Source organism: Protopterus annectens, chromosome 13.part0 (assembly GCF_019279795.1).
Source record: "Protopterus annectens isolate FY-2018-M chromosome 13.part0, PAN1.0, whole genome shotgun sequence".
Lineage (NCBI taxonomy): Eukaryota > Metazoa > Chordata > Ceratodontiformes > Protopteridae > Protopterus > Protopterus annectens.
The window spans coordinates 1,256,447,232-1,256,467,111 of NC_056747.1; the positions used below are offsets into that span (position 1 = coordinate 1,256,447,232).

The following is a 19,880-nucleotide window of genomic DNA, read 5'->3' on the forward strand; positions in this document are numbered from 1 at the left end:
CCGAGAGGTATGCATATGCAGTCAGGATTACCCACCCTCCTTCCCCTCTGTGGTGCTCCTAGGGTATTTGCCCATCTTGTAGCTAGCTGGGGGAATCTATTATGATGTATTTGTTTGTATATATGTATATACATGTTTATTTCTATTTGCTCTCTTGTTTGGAAACATTTGCATTTATCCAAATTTAGCCTTCCTAGAGGGCACCTGGCATCTGGGGCAAGAAACACTGAGGAAAATGGCGTCGGCTGATGCCTTTATACCCACTGAACTGCAGCTATGACGTCGGGTGAGGTGCGACATCAGCCGAGGCCAGACCCAGACTTTGGAATCCGGCCGACCGAAGGGCTGCCTGAGGCCAGGACAACCCATTTGTTAGGACTGCAGATGCATACCTCTCGGACATCTACATTTATGGTAGGTACAAAACTGTACTTTTCTCCACCCCTCTGGGGTACTATTCTGGGAACCAAAGGGGTGATGTGGTTCAAAAATCGGGCCACTACTGGAGATGCCTCCCTAGAGGCAGGGGGTGGGTTGAATGTAATCTCCCCACATGTTTACCACATAATCAGGGATGTTCTAGTTTCACTGTAGTCATCACACTAGGATTATCTGCCTGCAGATGGCCCTCAGACAGCCCAAATACCAGAGTCTTTGGATTTCTGCTCAGATGCAGTCACTTCCATGATGTCAGGGGTGTAAAACATGCAGCCAATGCCATTACATCTGCTTTTCTTGCAGAGCGGAGCCCAAAGCAGTTTGCAAGTGCCAGTTGGCCACTACCTGTAATGTTCAATAGTTTCAGGCCTGAAGCTGTCTAAAGCTACGTACCCCATTGGGTATCCTTTTTTCTTGCTCTAACCGATGTCAGAAAAAAATCGTCTTGCCTGTGGAAAGCAAATACCTCAAATTTTCATTCTTACCGAGTCACCTGTTTAGGCCCAGACCAAGACATTCCTCGCTCAGTTGTGCCCTTTTAACACCCAAACTATTCGGGCTATCTTTGTTAAATTCTTTTGCTCGTTTTCCATATTCCAAAATGGCTTCGATAAGCTATCTGACTAATCTTAAACGTAGAGATAGACTGTATAGGTCCAAAACTGCCGACAACCCTTCTGTTAAGCTAGTCGCCACTCTGTACTCAGTGAGGCACTTTCGCAGCACCTGATACCCGCCTCTACAGGTTTGCAGGCCTCTACTGAGACACAGGAGTCCAGTATGCTGTGAGATGCTAGGACTGTGGAACCTACAGATGGCGCCACCTTGGATGGGTCCAGAGCCACTGTGCAAGCACTGGCTTCTGAGGGTGTATTTAGACCTTTTGATCGTATTGAACAGGCCATTTCAAACTACTGAATTTCTCAGGCCCAGAATTCGCACTACAACTAGGAAACTGACGACCAAAGTGCTTTCTGAAGCTCCCATGCCACAAAAATGCTTAGAATGGCTGAAGATCTTAATACTTCAATTAGGGGAAGCCAGCCTTCCTCCTGTAAAAGACAAAATTGATTTTTCTTATTCAGGTAGTCCAATTACTGACCCCACAGATTACCAGGAGATGCCTTTTTTTCTACCTGAGGATTCTGATGCAGAGGATTCTATTCACTCTGCCTCCCCACCAGTGGATGTTTCTTTCGGTGCAACCCTGCATACCCGTAGAGCATTTCTGCTGGGAGTGCCAGGACTACTCAGTCCAAAAAGACTCAAATTTTTAAACTTGCCTCGGCACAGGCCTCTAGCTGTCCTCAAATTCTGGAAATTGTAGAAGTCTTCATGGAATCCAGTCTTACCCCTGATGCTTTGCCACCAGCTCCTAGAAAACTTGACAGGTACTACAGAGTACATAATCATCATGACTTTCTAATTTCCAAGAATCCTACTGCGGATCCAGACACCAATTTCACAGGGACCTAAAAGCATTAAGGCTACTGCAGCCAAAAACCCTGTCCTTTCAGACAGGTATGCTAGGCCTTTAGACAGGTGGGGGAAGAAGGTATACACCTCTGCTACTCTTGCCATCGGGGTTTTAAATTGCCAGTTTCACGTGTTAAAGTCCCAGCAACATGTTATGGAACTAAACAAAAAATTGTCTTAACAGAACAAAGATTTACAAGTTAATACATTCTGCAAACCAAATTGTAAAACGTACTTTGCAGTGTGGTTTTGATGCCTTGGAACTTGCAGGGTTGCTGTCACTGGGTCTGTTCTTTGAAGAATGCTTGGCTAAAGGAACAAATCTTGCCAGAGCATGTCAAAGCAAAATTATTTTGGCACTAAAGCAGAAGTAGTTAAAAGGATGGAGGAAAAAGCTAAATCTAGGCAAACTTAAGATTGCCTACAGGTACAGCCACCTGGATTCAGTAGGCATTGGCCTTCAAAAACCTGGTCCTTTCTAGTCCCTCCCAGACCTTCAGTCCAACCCAGACCACCAAGACTACAGTTTCAGGGTATGAACAGGTCTAAAGGGTGTGCTCCCACCTCAAACAGGGAGTGGTAAGCCACCACCGTATGGAAAATGTTTACAAGGACTTGTCCTTCACCTTCAGAAATTTAAGACCCCCCCCCCCCCCCCCCCTGAGGAGAGCTTCCACTCCAGCCTGGGACCTTCTTTGTACTCTAAGCTCATGTTTCCCCCTTTTGAGCCTGCTGCTACAGCAGTTAAAATTCCTCTTGGAAAACTGCCTTAATTCTAGCCTTCACATCAGCAAGAAAAGTCTTGAGTTGCAGGCCCTTATGGCTGTGGAACCCTTCATCTTCTGTACGGACAGAGTTTCCCTCAAGACTAAGCCATTTATGCCCAAGGTGGTAGCTAGTGTGGCTTTAATCCAATCCATCCACTTACTAAGTTTATTCCCTAATTCTCAGAATAAAGGGGAAAGGATCCTGCACTCGGATGTGCACATGCAGATCAGGTCCTACCTTGACAGGTCTAAACCTTGCAGAAAATCTGAACTGCTGGTCAGCTTTGCTACAGGGGCAGAGAGGGCAAGGCCATTTCAAAGCAAACTATCAACAGATGGATAGCACACTGCATCCATTTCTGCTACAAACACCATGGAAAACCTACCTGACTGGATCAGAACCCATTCCACAAGGGCTACCTCAACCTCTACAGCATTTCTCAGGGGAGACGCTACCAGGGATATCCTGGAAGCTGCAACTTTGAGTTCTGTACACACTTTCACCAAGCATTACTTGCCTGTTTTTTCTAAATCCAGAGCTGGATTTGCTACAGCAGTCTTACAAGGCTTGCTAGCCATCCGTAATACTGGACTGCCTCCATTCCTCAGCTTTGGGAATCTACCCATGTGATTTCTGCAACAGCAAAACACAAAACCTAGTACAGTTGTGTACACTTGCCATAAATGTAGATGTTAGTATATGTATTCACTGTTGTAGTCCTGTTTTACCCTCCCTCCAGCTCCGTGACTTTTCTGTACTTTCTACCTATCTTTTGGCCATATTTTATGGCAATGTTTACTTTTTACTGGAGGTCTTCCACACCATATCATTGCTTCCTCTCTTGGGGGCTCCTGACATCTGGGGCAAGAAACTGATTTAATGGTGTTGCTGCATGTTTTATATCCCTGACTACCTGTTGTCATAAGTGACTGCATCCGATGCAGAAATTCCAGGACTTGGTTATCTGCCTTGAGGTAGCTCTCAGTCAGCCTGAATACCAAAGTGTGATGAGATGACTGCAACAGTGAATACACTAACATCTACATTTATGTTAAGTGTACACAACTGTAGTTTTCTGTGGTTCTCTCTGAAACCTGTTGGTGCCCCTGAAGGGTATACCCATTTGCCACACACGAGCCATTGGGGGAAATCTGTAGCAACAGAAGTTTCTAAGTTGCTTAAAGTAATTCAGCAGGTCCCTCCAGACCAGTTAAGCTCGGTTTGTTCTAGGTTCTTAATTCTGAAAACTGGACTTCAATTTGACATTTTCCTCAGATGGTCTAAGTCCATATTTTCTCAGAGGAAGGACGATTGGATGTGCTCCATAGATCTTCAGGATGTGTACTATGTTAAAGATTTGGAGACTAGCCAGATGGTTTCTGGCTGGACAAGTCAATTTTGGCTCAGAGCATTGCCACGGTCAACAACCCCCTTGGGTGTTAAATAGCAGTGGTAACAGCTCAACTCTGCAAGGGGTGTAGATAAGCTCCTAACCACCACTTTCAAAGGTGAAACTCCTATGCAACATGGCAGATGTGATCAGTGAATTGCAACTAGCTACTTTCCACAGCAGAATTTATAGGATGTCCTATCGACAGCTGTTCATATTGCCAAACTCCCAGCAGCGAGTTTGGTCATTAAAGCTAACTGCAGGGAATCCAGCATCCCTTCCCACAAGCAGTGTTTATTCCAAGTCTGGGTTAGATTTCAGTCACCTTGGTTCCATTGGCAGGCACAAAATGAGTGTTGTACACTCAATCCAGTAGTTTCTTCCCTTAACAAAATTGTCAAATTTGAGAATTTAAAGTGGTGGGAGGCATTTGTCAAATTTCTCAGGCCACAGTCACCACAGGTGCTTCCCTTAGGTGGAGATGGGGCGGCATTGTGATGGGAAGACAGTTCACTTTAAGGTTTACCTGTAGAGCCTAACCTTTCTATCAGAACCTGGTCCTGTTAGCATTTTAGTTTTTTCCTGGGCTACCTACGCAAAGGTATGATCTCCATCCAGACTGGGATTGTTCATGGTTTGGTACATCAGCAAACTAGGAGGAACACATCCCCTTCAGCAGGATGTTGAGAGCATGGCAAAGGGTGATACCTTCCCATTGCTTTCTAATAGTAATTCGCATACCAGGAGGAACACATCCCCTTCAGCAGGAGGTTGAGAGCATGGCAAAGGGTGATATCTTCCCATTGCTTTCTAGTAGTAATTAGCATACCAGGAATGGCGACTCTACTAGCAGAGAAACTGAGCAGGTAGATTGTATTTCAGTGTGGCCTCAACCAAACAGTGGTAAATTTTAATCTGATGGGACCAGCTTTGCTGCAGCTGTTTTGCCTCTTTCCTAAAGAGGTGCAGTTACGTCACCTTTCTGCCACAGTGACAGTTACAGAATGCTATAGTCTAAAAAATCTTATTCTTTCCCACCAATGCCCTTCCTGAAGATTCATTCAGTAAGCCATGAGGTGCAAGATCAAGATCCTCGTTCCTTTCAGGCTATGGTGGGTGTACTTTCGTTTGGCTGCATTTTGATGCACCTAACCTGGGTGCTGGATCGTCTTGAGATAAACGTTGGCTGTACGAGATCAATGAACTACAGGTTTTCTTAAATTCTAACAATGGCCAGAGATGTTGGCCTTTCCTTTCTGGTGGTTCACATCACTTTATCTTTGACTTGTGGAGAATTTCTATCTGGACCTCCCTGAAGCAACTAGAGCCTTTTCCACTTCTCTGTAGTTTCTGATTTTTTTCAGAACCGTTTCACGAATGATTCAATTTTCTGCTATTGGGTGCAAATGCCTGCTGTATCGAAGTTTCAGATGAGGCATAGTGAGACTTCCATTGCTTTTATAAAGCTTTGCTCAAAGGGCCTTAAAAGACCGATAAGGGGCCCAGTTCCCCATAGGATGTGTAGTCTTGCTTCAGTCTAACTCAAACTTTTAATCAGTGGATCTAGACCATCTCTTGGAAAACCATTTTTGTTGCAGTTGCAAACTGAACCATGTTTTTCCACAGCGACTAAATTCTTCCAAGAGTGACATCTGAAGTAAATCGGTCCATTTGAGATGCTTTTCCCCAGTTTCTGCAATGAAGATGAACATGTGAATACCCTAGATGTTCCAGTTGACATTTGTGCATCAGTGACATGGTGGTCAGTTCATATTTTTATTACAAACTTTTGGTTCCACCATTCTCAGGAATGGCCAAATAGTAGAAGTACCAAACAAGTCATTAAACAGCAAAGTTTAATGAATGCAAATGCAAAGTACTTTCACAGAGAAGTCTGTTTCATCAGGCAAAAACAATTCAATTGAATTCTGAAAACGTATACAGAATCACATGATAGTAAAACAAAGCATTAAAAAACACCTTCATCTAACTTGCGTAAAAGTTCTGGTTTCATTGAAAAACTTCATTGAGATCAGGTTTCTGATGTGCTTTAAAGTACAAAATCCATGTCACCTTCTCTAATAGGGACTTTCACATTTAAGTATAAAAAAATTTTGAAAGTGTTAGTAGATAAGTTTGTATAAAGTTGGTAAATACCTTCCTTTTAATTTCTGAAAGATGGTTACCAATATGAAAGTCTGGTCTTGCAGATATAAAATGGCTCTCACTGTTCACATGCCATGTATTCTAATGAGTGCCTCAATTTCCATCTGCATTAATTTCAAATGTGATGTTATTGGGTCCACAGTTTTTCAGTAAATTTGCAATAAATATATGTTGCATCTATAGGTTTCTTTAGCTTTAATATATTTATAGGCTGGTTCTTCATAGCGTAACTTTTTGAAGTAGATTTGAGCTCTCTGGTACAAAAGATGGTAAGGACCATTGCTTAATGTTTTTAATGGCTGTGCTATTCTGATCAAAATTAAGGATAGAACATTCACTAAACGTTTTGTTGACATTTTTCTTCTGAGAAGGAACACAATGATGCAAGTTTATTTGCACAGTACTTTTTTTAAGATTTAAGGAAACTGCATTATAGATGAGCTAACACATTTAATAACCAAATGGCATGACCAAGCAGACTTAATACACAGTCCACTATATTGATTGAACACTTAAATGACATTGCTCAAGATTTTAAAAATAGAGGCTATAACATATAGAGCCTGTGATAAATAGGATATTCTAACTCGTAAGGATAATATATATCAAGTCTCTTCCACTGGAAATAAGCAAAAACAAGGTAAACGAATTAAGGAACAAACTCATTCTAGTGGATGTCTATATCCTTAATTTTGATCAGAATACCACAACAATTAAAAGCATTAATAAGCATTGGTCCTTACTATCTTTTATACCAGAGTTATTGGTTAACTCTCAAACCATTTAGTTACCGAAGATGCTCTACTTAAAAAAAAAAAAAAAAAAAAAAAAAAAAAAGGCAAGCTATGAAGAACCAGCTTATAAATATATTAAGCCCTAGAGCTAGAGGCACCTATAGATGCAACCAAAGTATTAACTGCAAATTTATACTGAAACTGGACCCAATAAGGCATGTATTTGGAATTAATGCATATGGAAATTGCAGCACTCATTTAGTATACATGGCATGTTGTGAACAGTCATTTTATATTGGCAAGACCAACCAGACTTTTAAACATTTGTAGCCATCTTACAGAAATTAAAAATGAAGGTCTTGACCAACTCTTTAAAACATCTGCTAATGACACTTTCAAGTGTGTTACAAGTATTAAGTCCCAATTAGGAGGCAACATTAGAAACATCAAGATGAAAATAAGTGGATTTTCTGATTTTAAAGCACATCAGAAGTCTGGTCTCAAGTTTTTTCTTTGAAACCAGAACATAACTGTTTACACAAGTGTTAGATGGTGGTTTTTAATGCTTTAAAGTTTTAATTTAATTTTACTAATTACATTGTCATGTGGTTCTGTATAAAAGGTTTTCAGAATTCAGCTGAACTGTTTGGTGAAAGACTTCTCTGTGGAAGTACTTTGTACTTGGCATTCATTAAACTTGAGTGTTTTACGTACCTGTTTGGTTTGATACAACATTTACTATTTGGACTTTGCTATTGTTTTTGTACCAGCTTACTGGCTGGATATTCGCTTGCTTTCTCAGGAATGTACCCGATGCTATTCAGGTCTTTGAAATTGGTAGTCTGCCCCAAACATTGAATCTGAAAAAGGAAACTCTGTATGAAAACTGACGTGTGGTTTCGTCTGGCTCCATATCCCACTCCTCCCCCCTTCCAAATTGCCACTTATAAACTAGCACTGTGGCCTCTACCAAGACCCTCTCTGCTTTTGGTTACATCACCTATACTGATGTATTTAAGCTGATTTTGATTTCTGTGGGTTTGAGACAGCCAAACTCCTGAGGTAAATTAGGAAGGAGGGAATTATGGGTTGGCGAAGTCAGCCACAAAACTCTGCAAGAAGGTGCCAGGGTTTTGCCCTTGTTCTCATTTTCATCTCGTTGAACATTTGGTCTGTTCCAGCTAAATCTTACAGTAAGGAATCTTGTTTTTCCTGTAGATATTTGGGGTTTGGAAGTAATTTTTATTTCACATGTTGACTTTAGCGACTAGTGCACCCAGGTTTCTGACCCATTTGTAGTGGATACTATCTAGGTAACCCTATTGAAAAGCGGAATGTAACCTTACCCTAGAAGCTACAATCTAGTAAAGTTAAAGCCACAGCCATCCAGCTTCATGGTTTTCTCACTCATTTGCACATTTCTACACCTGCATCTTCAGCAGCTGTTTTCATATTGTGTTGGAGACTAAGGGCTAGGATAAGGTATTTTTCACACTTGGTTTGAATGGAGTTGTACAGAAATGCAGAAACTCATCTGTTACACATATGGTAATATATTGGGAAAATTTGTGCTTTCACTTTGTGAAATGTAACTGTTCATCCCTTTGCCTGCGATCATTTATTGGGAAAGTTTGGAGCACTTTTGATAAGTTTGGTACAGTGAAATGTTTTGCATTGACTGGCTGTGTACTGCATTTGACATGTATTTTGTACACAGGACCCAGAACAGTTGCAGGACAAGTCCAATGAGATCTTGACAGCAATCATACAGGGAATGAGGAAAGAAGAACCTAGCAATAGTGTGAAGTTAGCAGCTACAAATGCTCTCTTGAACTCTTTGGAATTCACCAAAGCGAACTTTGACAAAGAGGTAAGTTTATATAATTTTTTGGTGTTTTCCTGGCCTTGATAATTGATGCACTTCGACATTGTTATTCTAAAGGAAAATGGAGACTTAAACCTGTGCAGTAAAATTGGAAAGCTGGATGCTCTTCAAAGTAGCAAGTTGAATAACTCTAGTTAGTGGATTGAAGGAGTAAAGGTGTGAATCTCTGGTTTGAAATCAGTGTGCAGCTTAACTGTAGGTTGTCTTCATGCATTATGATTCTGTTGCGGGTTAAAAACTAGGAGGATTTCTACTTGTGCACAAATTAAGCTTTACTGACGTTCTGGATTCTGCATTATACTAATGAATGCATTGCTATACAGGGATACAGTACTTGATGTCTTATTCCACTGTTGCAGTATTATACATGTGAGTTTACCCTTGTAGTTCGTCTGGCCAGGATTCCAAAGATTTTCAGTCTCTAGGTGTCTGACTGCAGAAATGTGGGCTGTGACATCTGCACAGCAGCCCTCAACTTTTCAGCTACCAGTTGTACACCAGGCACTCCTGCTACTCGTGGATGTCTTCTGAAAATTCAGATAAGGACCCCATTGGGGATCCTTTCAGTCCTGTTTTATAAATGTAGTCTGTTCATGTCATCTGGAAAGGGCAAGTGTCTGGCAGATTCCCCACAGACTCCACGACCAGTACCTTTCCTGTTTGAGTAAGGAACACTACCATAAGAACTTTCGTATTTGTCAGGAGTTCATACCCAAGACCTTGCATCGCAGTTTGCATGCTCTAAACCTTTTATCTAGAGAACCAGCAGTTAAAACAAATTGCGTTGAACCAGCAGTTAAAACAAATTGCGTTGGGAATAGAAGTAGTGTCTAATGCCCTGAACCACTTGAGGCAAAGATCTTTCAGCCTAGTTCTGCTGTCCTCTACTTCCTGTGGCTGACTTTGGCCTGGATGAGGACTCTGCTTCCAGTCAGGATAAAGCGGGTACCTATGAGGCTGCACAATCTTAAGCAGGCAGCATGTTGATAAAGGTTTTACCAGCATCTGCCTTAGACTTGGGGGGGGGGGGGCAGTACACTGTGGGCCGGTCCTGGTCCGCCAACACCATCCTTGCGTCTTACTCAAGGCCTAGTTGGAAGCCAGCTAGGCCTCTAAAGAAAGACAACTTTTCTCCAACTGAAAGTGTGGCCGATTGGCAAGCCTTCATTCAAAGCCTATTTAATACCTTTGGTCCTACAGGAGGCCCTAGCATTGCTCCTCCCCCTTCCTAAGCCCTAGACCTCAAGGTTCAGTTACTGAAAGTGGAAGAGGAACTCTGCCTCAAGATTCCCTCTTCTACTCACAGATCTCACCACTGGGGTATGGATCACCAGAGGAAGGCTGCATTGAGCCTGACCTTCCCAGTGGTGGATTTAACTTTGGGAAATTATCAAAACGAAAAAACTGGGAATCCACTGACAGAAGTGCAGAAGAGGTTTTATGACTTTATATGGATGGACTCTCCCTGTCCTTCTGCTATCCCTCTTATTTTGCCGGCCTTCTGTATGACTTTTCCTTTGCATCCATCAACTGACTCCCAACCTCAAAGCCCACACAGCAGACACTGTACAAGGTCCCTGAAACACTGCTACTAAAGTGCCCTCCAGCTGACCCACCATCTCCACTGATAAGGCATGCAAACTGCTCCCAACTACTACCATTCTAGCTGACAAGGACAGCAAGACAGTGGAACAGCTAGGGAATAATCTACACTCCGGCCACCCAGTCATTTCAGGGTCATAAACTACCAGACTCTCGCATGACCAAGTACTCCTTATCCCTGCTGGGCAAAGCCATTAAGGAACTGGCTGACATCCTAGACTGCAGCCAGAGCTGTGTTCTCCCTGCTAGCACTCTTCTCTCAGGTGAAGACTATGCATAAGATGCAGTTGTGATGCAGCTGATACTTACCCCACATCTCCGTAGATAATGTTAAAGGCCCGATCTAAGGCAAAAGGTGAAGAACACAGCTTCCATCGGACCTGATAGTATCCCTGGCTGTTTTCTGCAACATCTCCAAGAACTAGCCTTGCCATTGAGCACCCTGTTCAACCATAGCCTGAGTACAGGCTTCATTTCAGCAGAGTGGAGAACTACCATTGTCATCCCTTTGCGCAAAGGTGGTGCCTCTACTGACCGTGGTAAGTATCACCCCATTAGCTTGACAAGTCTGATCTGTAAGGGCATGGAGCGTATTATGTACCTCTTGAACAAGGACCTAGGCAATCTCCAAGCACTTGACCCCACCCAGTTTGGATTTAAGGGCAGGTCCTGCCTGTTGAACCTGGTTGACTTTGAGACTGTTACCAAGGCACTGAGTGAGGGAAAGTCAGTACACAGCTTACGCTGACTTGGCCAAAGCCTTTGACAATTTCCCACTTGGGCATCGAAAAACTAACTTGGTGTAAATCCCTCAGGTGGGTGGCCAACTGGGTCACTGATAGGACCGCAAAGTCAAAAAGGTGCCACTACCTCAGAAGACCGGTCACTAGTGGTCTCCAGGGATCTGTTCTGGAACCCATATTGTTTGACATCAACTTTTCAGAGGTCCAGGCAAAGACAAAAGCCTGTGGCTGACCAGGTTTGCAGACCAAGTTGGGTGATGTCATGGACTGAAATGTACATCGAGGGTCTCCAACAAATGACTGGTGCCAGTCATGGCCTTAAGTTAAATGCAAATAAGTATATCGCTAGGTTAAAACATGACCCCTACTGATTACCACACTAGCAACAAGCCCCTAAGTTCACAACCTGTGAGACCTGGGTACATGAGTTGGCAAGTCGCATTTGACCATGTAGCGGTAGTGGTCAAAAGCCTTTCCCTTAATCTGTTAAGGGATTGCATCCAGGAAGTTACTTCTACTCAATTATCTGTCAGAGGAGTAAAACCCCGTTTGGTATGTACCTCTCCAAACCCCTACAGCAACTGGAAAGGCCACAGAAATACCTCAGAATCCATGGCCTCCAACACCTGTTCTATGTGGACAGGCTTATCATTCACCTTACTCTGAATCATACAGATTGCTCAGAGGTGACCTGTCTTGCCTACAAGGCAATCTCAGACCCTGCTCTACTAGAGATACTCCATATCTGCAAGTCTAATTTCTTGCATAGTACCCTATCAAAAGGCTTAAATCTAATGCAACATTAACCTGCTGGAGAGACTGTTACGAAGTTCGTAAGATGAAGCTAAATCTATGCAAACTAAAGATTTTTACAAGTGCAACCTCAAGGTTTAGTAAGCACTGGCCTACTAAGAATTTGTCCTTTCCAGCCCTTTCCAGATCTCAAGCCAAACCCAGACACAGCAACCCCCCCCCCCCCAGATTTCAGTCCCATGGGACTCTCTGAACTAAGCAGTGGGGGGTCTCCACTTCCAAATCAGAAAATAAGACACCCTCCTATCGTAAACAGTCTCAATGACTTCCTTTTAAAATTTCCAAGCAGTTCTCTTTTAAACGCCCCTTTGGGGGAAAGATTGCTCTTCATGCAAAGAACTGGGAACTCGTAACCCAGGACAAATGAGTTTTAAATAGTGTCCCAGGGATAAGATTTCATTTTTACACATTGCCAACACCAAACAGGTGGCCAGACCTGCCCCCAAATCAGTGGGTGGAGGCTCAAAAAAAGTGCTTTTCCTCTTAAAGGGGCTATTCAACTGGTACCAGGAGAGGAAAAGGGACAAGGTTTCTATTCCAGGCTGCTTCTGATACCCAGAAAAGACAAATCATTGTCCAATCCTGGACCGGTCTACTCAAACACCTTTCAGGAGATTCAAAAATTCAAGATGCTGACTCTTCACCAGTTACTTCCTATGCTAGGCAAAGATGCCTGGTTGGCAACCCTGGATTTAAGAAGTGTACCTGCACATCCCAATCAGGGAATCTAGCAGAAGATACCTACTCTTCAAAGCAGGCTACTTGCGTCATCAGTTCTCTGCACTGCCCTTTGGCTCGTCTACTGCGCCCAGGGTATACACAAAGTGCCTGGCTCCAGTAATTGCATTTTGCAGGCAAAGAAATATTCGAATGTATCCATACCTGGACGAGTGCCTAATTCAGGCAGAAAACCAGGGCATACTTTTTAAATCTGGCATATGCAAAAAGGGTTCTAACTTGCCTGGATTACACCATAAACGAAAAGAAATCCCAGCTGGTACCCTGTCAACAGATTACATTCCTGGGTGGAAGCTTGAATACAACTGCCCAGATGGCATTCCTCATGCCAGAGAAGCAAATTCATTTCGTAATCTTAGTGGCCACAAAAACCCTGCTGTCTGCAAGACTAACGCTACAAGCCTTGGGGTTCATGGCCTCCTGCATTCTTTTAATTCCATATGAAAGACTGCATATGAGGAAACTACAGTGGTATCTAAAGTCTATGGAGTCAACATTCATAGCCTGGAAACAATGATTCCCATCCTATCTTGTTTATGCCTGTAGTTCCTATGGTGGGCAGTGGCCTGCCACCAAAACAAGGGACTACCATCCACGCTGCCCAAACCCTAACTACAGATGCATCAGACTACGCATGGGGGGGCTCACCTGGCAGGGAAGTGCATTCGGGGCAAATGCAACAAATCAAATGCACCTACATATCAAAAAAAAAAGTTAGCTGTACGGAATGCTCTGACAGCCTTCAAGGACTACATTCTTCCAGGACAACTAATGGTAAAGACCAACACCACAGTTGTAGTACATAAGCAGGTTGTACACATTCCTACCCCCTCTGCAGACTAGCCATGGCATTGTGGAACACAGCCTTGAGCTACCAAGTGCATTTACAAGCTCAATTCTTGCCAGGAAAATTGAATACGCTGGCAGACTAAGCAGAAACTTCCTGGACCCACACAAGTGGCAACTGGAACCATGGATTTTCATGTTGACAAGTGAATGGGGGAGCCCAGACTTTGATCTATTTGCCTCTCCGCAGAACTATTAGTTGTCCAAGTTTTGCACAAGGACTTCCCACAAAAGAGGCTGGAAAGTGGATGCTCTGTCCTTCAGCTGGAAAAACCTAAGTGTCACAGGACAAACCAAGGATGATTTTAATTGCTCCAGACTGGCTGCACCAACACTGGTACCCCCTCTTGTGCAGTCTCTCTCTCCATAGCATCTGCCTCAGACCCCTTCCCTGCTGTCTCAGCAGGAGAACCATTTTCAGCACCCTCAGCTTCCAACATCGAACCTTGCAGCCTGGCTTATCACTTAAATTGTTCCTTATCTCTCAGCAAACCTGTGGTGGATGTCATCTTGGAGGCGAGGGGACCTAGTACTAGAAAATATTATGCTGACAAATGAAAATGTGCCTGGAACCAATCTTTAGGGATGGCACAAGTGCCCAGTTTACCTCAGATTTTGCAATAATTAACTGAGATGCTTCACAAGGGCCTGTCTTTTTCCTCCAAAATCCATGCCTCAGCTATTTTAGCACACTAACACAGGACCACCCCTTTTCTCATTCTCTGCTCGAGCAGCATCTAAGGGACAAACTTGAGACCACCCAGGAGAGCTCCTACCCCTGCCTGGGACCTTTAACTTTGTTTTGGAGAAACTCTACCTCCTTTCGAGCCAGCTGCTACTGCAGACTTAAAATTTTCCTTGGAAAATAGCCTTCCTTTTAGCAATCACTTTAGCTAGAGGGATGTCTGAATTACAGGCCCTTATGGCAGTGGAGCCTTTCATCTTTCATGCGGACAAGGTATCTCAAGACCAATCAATCCTTCATGCCCAAGGTGGTTTCCAGTGTGGCTCTTAATCAGTCCATTTGCCAACCTTTCCCAATCCACAGAACAGAGGAACTGGTTCTGCATTCTTTGGATGTGCAGACAACTTAGATTCTACTTGGACAGGACTAAACCTCAAAGAAAATCTGATCAATTGCTTGTAGCATTTGCTGCAGAGGGGAAGGCTATTTCAAAACAAACCATATCTAAATGGATAAACTATTGCATTAATTTCTGCTGTATGCACCCTGGAAAACCTATCCTGTGGGGATCAGATTTCACTCTTACCAGGGCTGCATCTACTTCTGCAGCCTTTCTCAGAGGTGTTCCTACCAGGGATATCCTAGAAGCTGCTACCTGGAATTGTGTACATTCACCAAGCATTTACCAATTTTCTCTAAATCCAGAGCTGGTTTTGCCCCTGCTGTCTTGCAGGGCCTTATAGCTGCCCCCTAATGCTGTATAAACTCCTCCCAACTATAGCTTTGGGAATCAACCCATATGTAATGAATGCAACAGTGAAACACTAAGAACATAGTACAGTTGTGTACACTTACCGTAGATGTTAGTGTATTCACTGTTAAAGTCCTGGTTACCCTCCCCCCAGCCCCTAGTTTTTTTCTGGCTATACCTCTACATCTGAAGTAGTTTTATCTGCAACCTGTGGGTTTACGGATCCATATTGGATCTGAGCCAGCAACTTTTTCTAGCATCTGCTCAGAGCTCCTCCCCTTACCCATAATGCCCTACCATCGAACTTCCCCAGATCTCATTTGCTGTGCCAGTAGTGTGCATCGTGGTCTCCTTTGCTCTGAGCTCAGGGATAGCAAGTGGTACTTCTTGGATCTAGTGAGTTTGAATATTTTCCCTTCCCTTTTTAGTGTCTCACTTCGGTGAGTTTTTGCAGAGGAGTAGTTAGGCCTGCCCTTCCCCTACCTGTTTGTGTGGTTTTTCTGGTAGGTAGTGTTTGTACTTCTGGGTGCAGGACTGATCAGCCGAAGCCTGTTTTCAAAAAAAATGTACAGTGTGACCATAAGCTCTCCCCAGCTGATGGTCACATTGTAATTTGCATGGGAGTGGCACATTTGTCCAGTCAATGTGCTGTCCTGGTTTCAGTTTGAGGGCCCTTGGGGATCGGAAGGCCAAGTTAGTAGCCAAAGGCCTTCTCCCTGCTGCCATGCTGGAATCTTCAGCTGCTCTGTCCAGTCTTCTACCTCCCACCCAGACAGGGACTCAACCTCCTGGGGATGTCTTCTAAAGACAAATATACAGTCAGCGTGGCTAACAAAAAATAAAGGCGCAGACAGGATAGGAAGGACAGACATTGCAAGAGATCCCCAGACAGGGGACTCTCTATTAGTCCCCCTTCTAAAACCATGAGGTCTTTCTCCATGGCTCTGGTCTTGTTTCTCACCGGAGCTGTTGAACATTTGGACCAAAGGCCTGCCTTCTCCATTGTGCAGACCAGCTAGATCAGAGTCTGGCCTTTTTGAGGTTGACTTGGAGCCTATCTGACATGGACAGGATGTGGAGATTCATTCAGACCCAAATTTCAGATGAGTCTTGCCAGGCCTCTCCATCTGGAGGGGGGACCTCATGCCTCTTTTCCGCCCCATCTCTCCTTCCCCGATCTGTGCTTCGGGGCTCTTTGATCAGAGGTTATTGGCACCAACGGTTCCTCCATCCTTGACTCCAGATGTTACCTTGAGTTCCTCTGAGCCACGGACAGGGAGTCTGACCAGGGGGAATGTGTTCTTTGGCTCAGACCTTTTCAGATCCGTTCCCTCGGACCTCAGGCTACTCTGGCTCAGGTTTCTGATTTGAATCCAGGGAGGGCTTCTCCCTCTGCCTTCAAAGTGGTGGAGAGGCTTCTCTCCCAGGGATTGAGACCCCAGCCAATCCCCAGGCCCCCCTGTATTTGGTGACTACTCCCTTCATCCTGTCTCGTGACAGCCTACCAGAGGATCCCAAGGTTAATTTCCCTGAGGAAACCCCTGTGGCTCAAATCCCTTTTTGAGTCCCACTGAAGAGGGTCACCGTAAGCACAAGTGCAAAAGGAGGCACTAGTCCCTCGCTACAGACACCAACTTAGATGAAGGCGAAGGTTTCCCCAGGTCACCTCCCAAAGAAATCTTTCCAGAAATTCTGGAGTGCCTCTTCTAGAGGGGAGGTTGCTCAGCCCCAAAACCTTTTGGGGATGAGTCAGTGTTCCTGGAGGCCTTTGGCATGGGCCCATCTACATGTTCCTAGTGTTTCACTATTGCAGTCATTACATTTGGGGTAATCTGGCAGGTTGCCCTCAGTCTGCCTGAATTCCAATGTCTTGGGTTCTGCATTGGTTGCGGTCGCCTCCATGACGTCAGGGGTACAACATGCAGCAGATGCCATTTTCTTTAGTCTTTCTTGCTGTACGGTGCCCAAAGCAGAAGCATTTTGCAAGTGCCGGTCCGCAGACTACTGAAATATTCACATTAGTTTCAGAACCGAAGTCTTCAAAAAAAGCTAAGTACCCTGTTGGGGAAACATTTTTTCTTTTTTACCGATGTCCGAAAAAGTTAATTGCATTACTTGTGGGAAGCAAATACCTCAAGGATTTCCATTTATACTGTATTCCTTGCCTAGGCCCTGATCACGTGCCTGGCTGTTGGTTTTGTGCTAGATTTAACCAACACACATCAGTTTCCAAAATACCTGGATGCAAAAATACACAAACTACCCAGAGATGTCTAACAATCCGGCTACTGGAGTACATAAACACAAAGGACAGAGAAAGGCAGTAGAGTTCCAAAACCAATGACAAAGCTAAGCCAATCGCTGGTACTAAGTGAGGTGCTTTCACAGCCCCTGATACCTGCTACCTTCAAGTCGCAAGCCTCTACAGACACCCATGTGGAATCTGGCATGACGTAAAATACTCATGGTATTGGACCAAATGTATCTCCTTCAGATGGGTCTGGAGCTGCTGAGCAGGCACTGGCTTCTGAGGACTTTTTTTCATATGGCACATGATTACCCAGGACAACTGGGTCTTGAACATAGTGTCTCAGGACTACAGGTTCCACTTTCACACCCTGCCAAGGGCAAAAGGTATGCCAGACCTGCCACACAATCAATGGGCAGAGGCAAAAAAGCAAGTTTCATCCCTCGTGGATATGGCCATTCAGCGAGTGCCACAACAAGAGCAGGGACAGGGATTTTACTTTACTTTTCTTGGTACCCAGAATAGACAAAGCCTGGAGACCAATACTGGACCATTCTAACATTTTTAAACGTTCCAAAATGTTGACTCTGCAGCAGCTACTGCCCATTCTGGGCAAGAAGGCTTGGCTTGTAATGTTGGACCTAAGAGGCATACTTGCATGTCCCAATCAGACAATCTTGCAGAAGATACCTCGGATTCATAGCTGGCTCAATGCACTACCAATTCTCTGCACTGCCCTTTGGCTTATCTACTGCACCCAGGGTCTTCACAAAATGCCTGGCACCAGTAATTGCATTTTGCAAACAGAGGAATTCAAATATATCCGTACTTGGACTGCCTTATTCAAGCAGAGAACAAGGACATTCTACTAAGACATCTGGCGTTTGTAAAAAGATTGCTAATTTGCTTAGGGTACACAGTAAATGAAAAGAAATCAAAACTAATGCCCTCTCAAGAGATAATATTCCTGGGTGCAAGCTTAAATACAACTGTCCAGATGGCTTCTCATGCCAGACAACTGACTTCAAAATGTTGGCAACAAAGACCCAGTTATCTGTAAGAAAAATTCTGCAGGCTTTGGGCTTCATGGCATCCTGCATTCTGCTAATATATGCCAGACTGCATATGAGGGAACTACAATGGTATCTAAAGTGTTTGGACTCAACATTGCCACAGCCTGGAAACATTAATTACCCTCATTCCCTGCCTGCAACAGGAGATGTCCTTCAAGAATGCAACTGCAGTCATAACATATGGGTTGTCCTGCCTCAGGCAGCCCTCGGTCGGCCGGATTCCAAAGTCTGGGTCAGACACCATTTTCTTCAGTCTTTCTTGCTGCGCGGTGCCTGAAGCAGAAGCAGTTCACAAGTGCCGGTCGGTCAGCTCCTGTATTCTTTGAATCCGAAGTCATCAAAAAAGTTAAGTACCCCATTGGGGACCTTTTCTTGCCTCGGCCGATGTCAGAAATTACTGAAAAAGTTAATTGTCTGTCTTGTGGTAAACAAATACCTCAAGGATTTCCACTCTTACTGTCTTCCTTGCCTTGGCCCAGACCACGACGTCTCGGCCTGTCGCCTGTGCTCGCTTCAATAAGTGCACTCAGGCGCCAGGCAGAGTTCGCTGAAGACCTTTTTGGCGAAAAATTTGCTTATACAATGCAGTCGGAACTTCCGACATCGCAAACTCCCAAGAAATGAAAAGACCGGGACCGACCTCCTCGGCCCATGTCTACCACCGACTCCACGCCAAAACCTACCGAGAGTGCTCCGGTTCCCCCTGAGACGGTTATTCCACCGCTCCGAACCGAAGACACCGCATTACCAACGACTCCGATACCAGATACCACTCCGCCAGTTATAGATTTTCCTCCGGATACTGAAACCGAGGAAATGCCAGAGACCATTGCTGTAGATAAGGTCACTCCTGCACATGGAGCTGCTAGGCCTCCTATGGCCATGTTTAAGGCCTACACTCGTGCTAAGGCAGCCAGCAAGACCAAGCACCTTGCTGCTAAAGCCTTTCCTCAGCCTACTCCTGAGACACAAATCATGACTATGGCCGCAGACTTAATTTCCATGATTAGAGGTTCACAGGCCCATCCTGAGAGGATCCCAGCCTCCTGATAAGAGGCCCCAGGTTGAACCCTCTGACCCTATCCCTTCAGATGAAGATTCTGAGGATTCTGTCCATTCCGATGGCCAGGAAGAGCTCTTCCAGACCTATGAGGACTCTGATGCAGAGGATTCCATCCCCTCTGCCTCCCCTCCTGAGGATATTTCTTTTGGGGAAGTTCTGCATACCATGAGGGAACATTTCAAGTGGCAAGGCCAGGAATATTCTGATTCCAGAAAGCTCCTTCGAACCTTCCTTAAAAAGCCCCAGCACAGGCCCTTAGCTATTCCTCCTGTGCTTGATGTTTTGGATGATCTATATTCTGATTCCAGTGTTACCCCTGATTCTCTTCCTCCTGCTCCAGCCAAGCCAGACAGATATTACAGGGTCCCAGAAACACATTCCCATTTATTCAGGGCCCATGCTGTTGATTTAGAAACTATTTCTCAGGGACCTAAAGGTGTTTCAGCTTCCACCTCTAAAAA

At 44.4% G+C, this 19,880-nt stretch overlaps 1 protein-coding gene across 1 annotated transcript in view; it reads left to right on the forward strand.

The window, feature by feature from the left end:
• KPNB1 (karyopherin subunit beta 1) overlaps positions 1-19,880 on the forward strand; it is a 2,271,876-nt gene that overhangs the window by 274,687 nt on the left and 1,977,309 nt on the right. Inside the window, exon 5 of the mRNA XM_044055271.1 lies at positions 8,690-8,842. Coding sequence (XP_043911206.1) covers positions 8,690-8,842 — 153 coding nt within the window. The remainder of the gene's footprint in view (positions 1-8,689; positions 8,843-19,880) is intronic.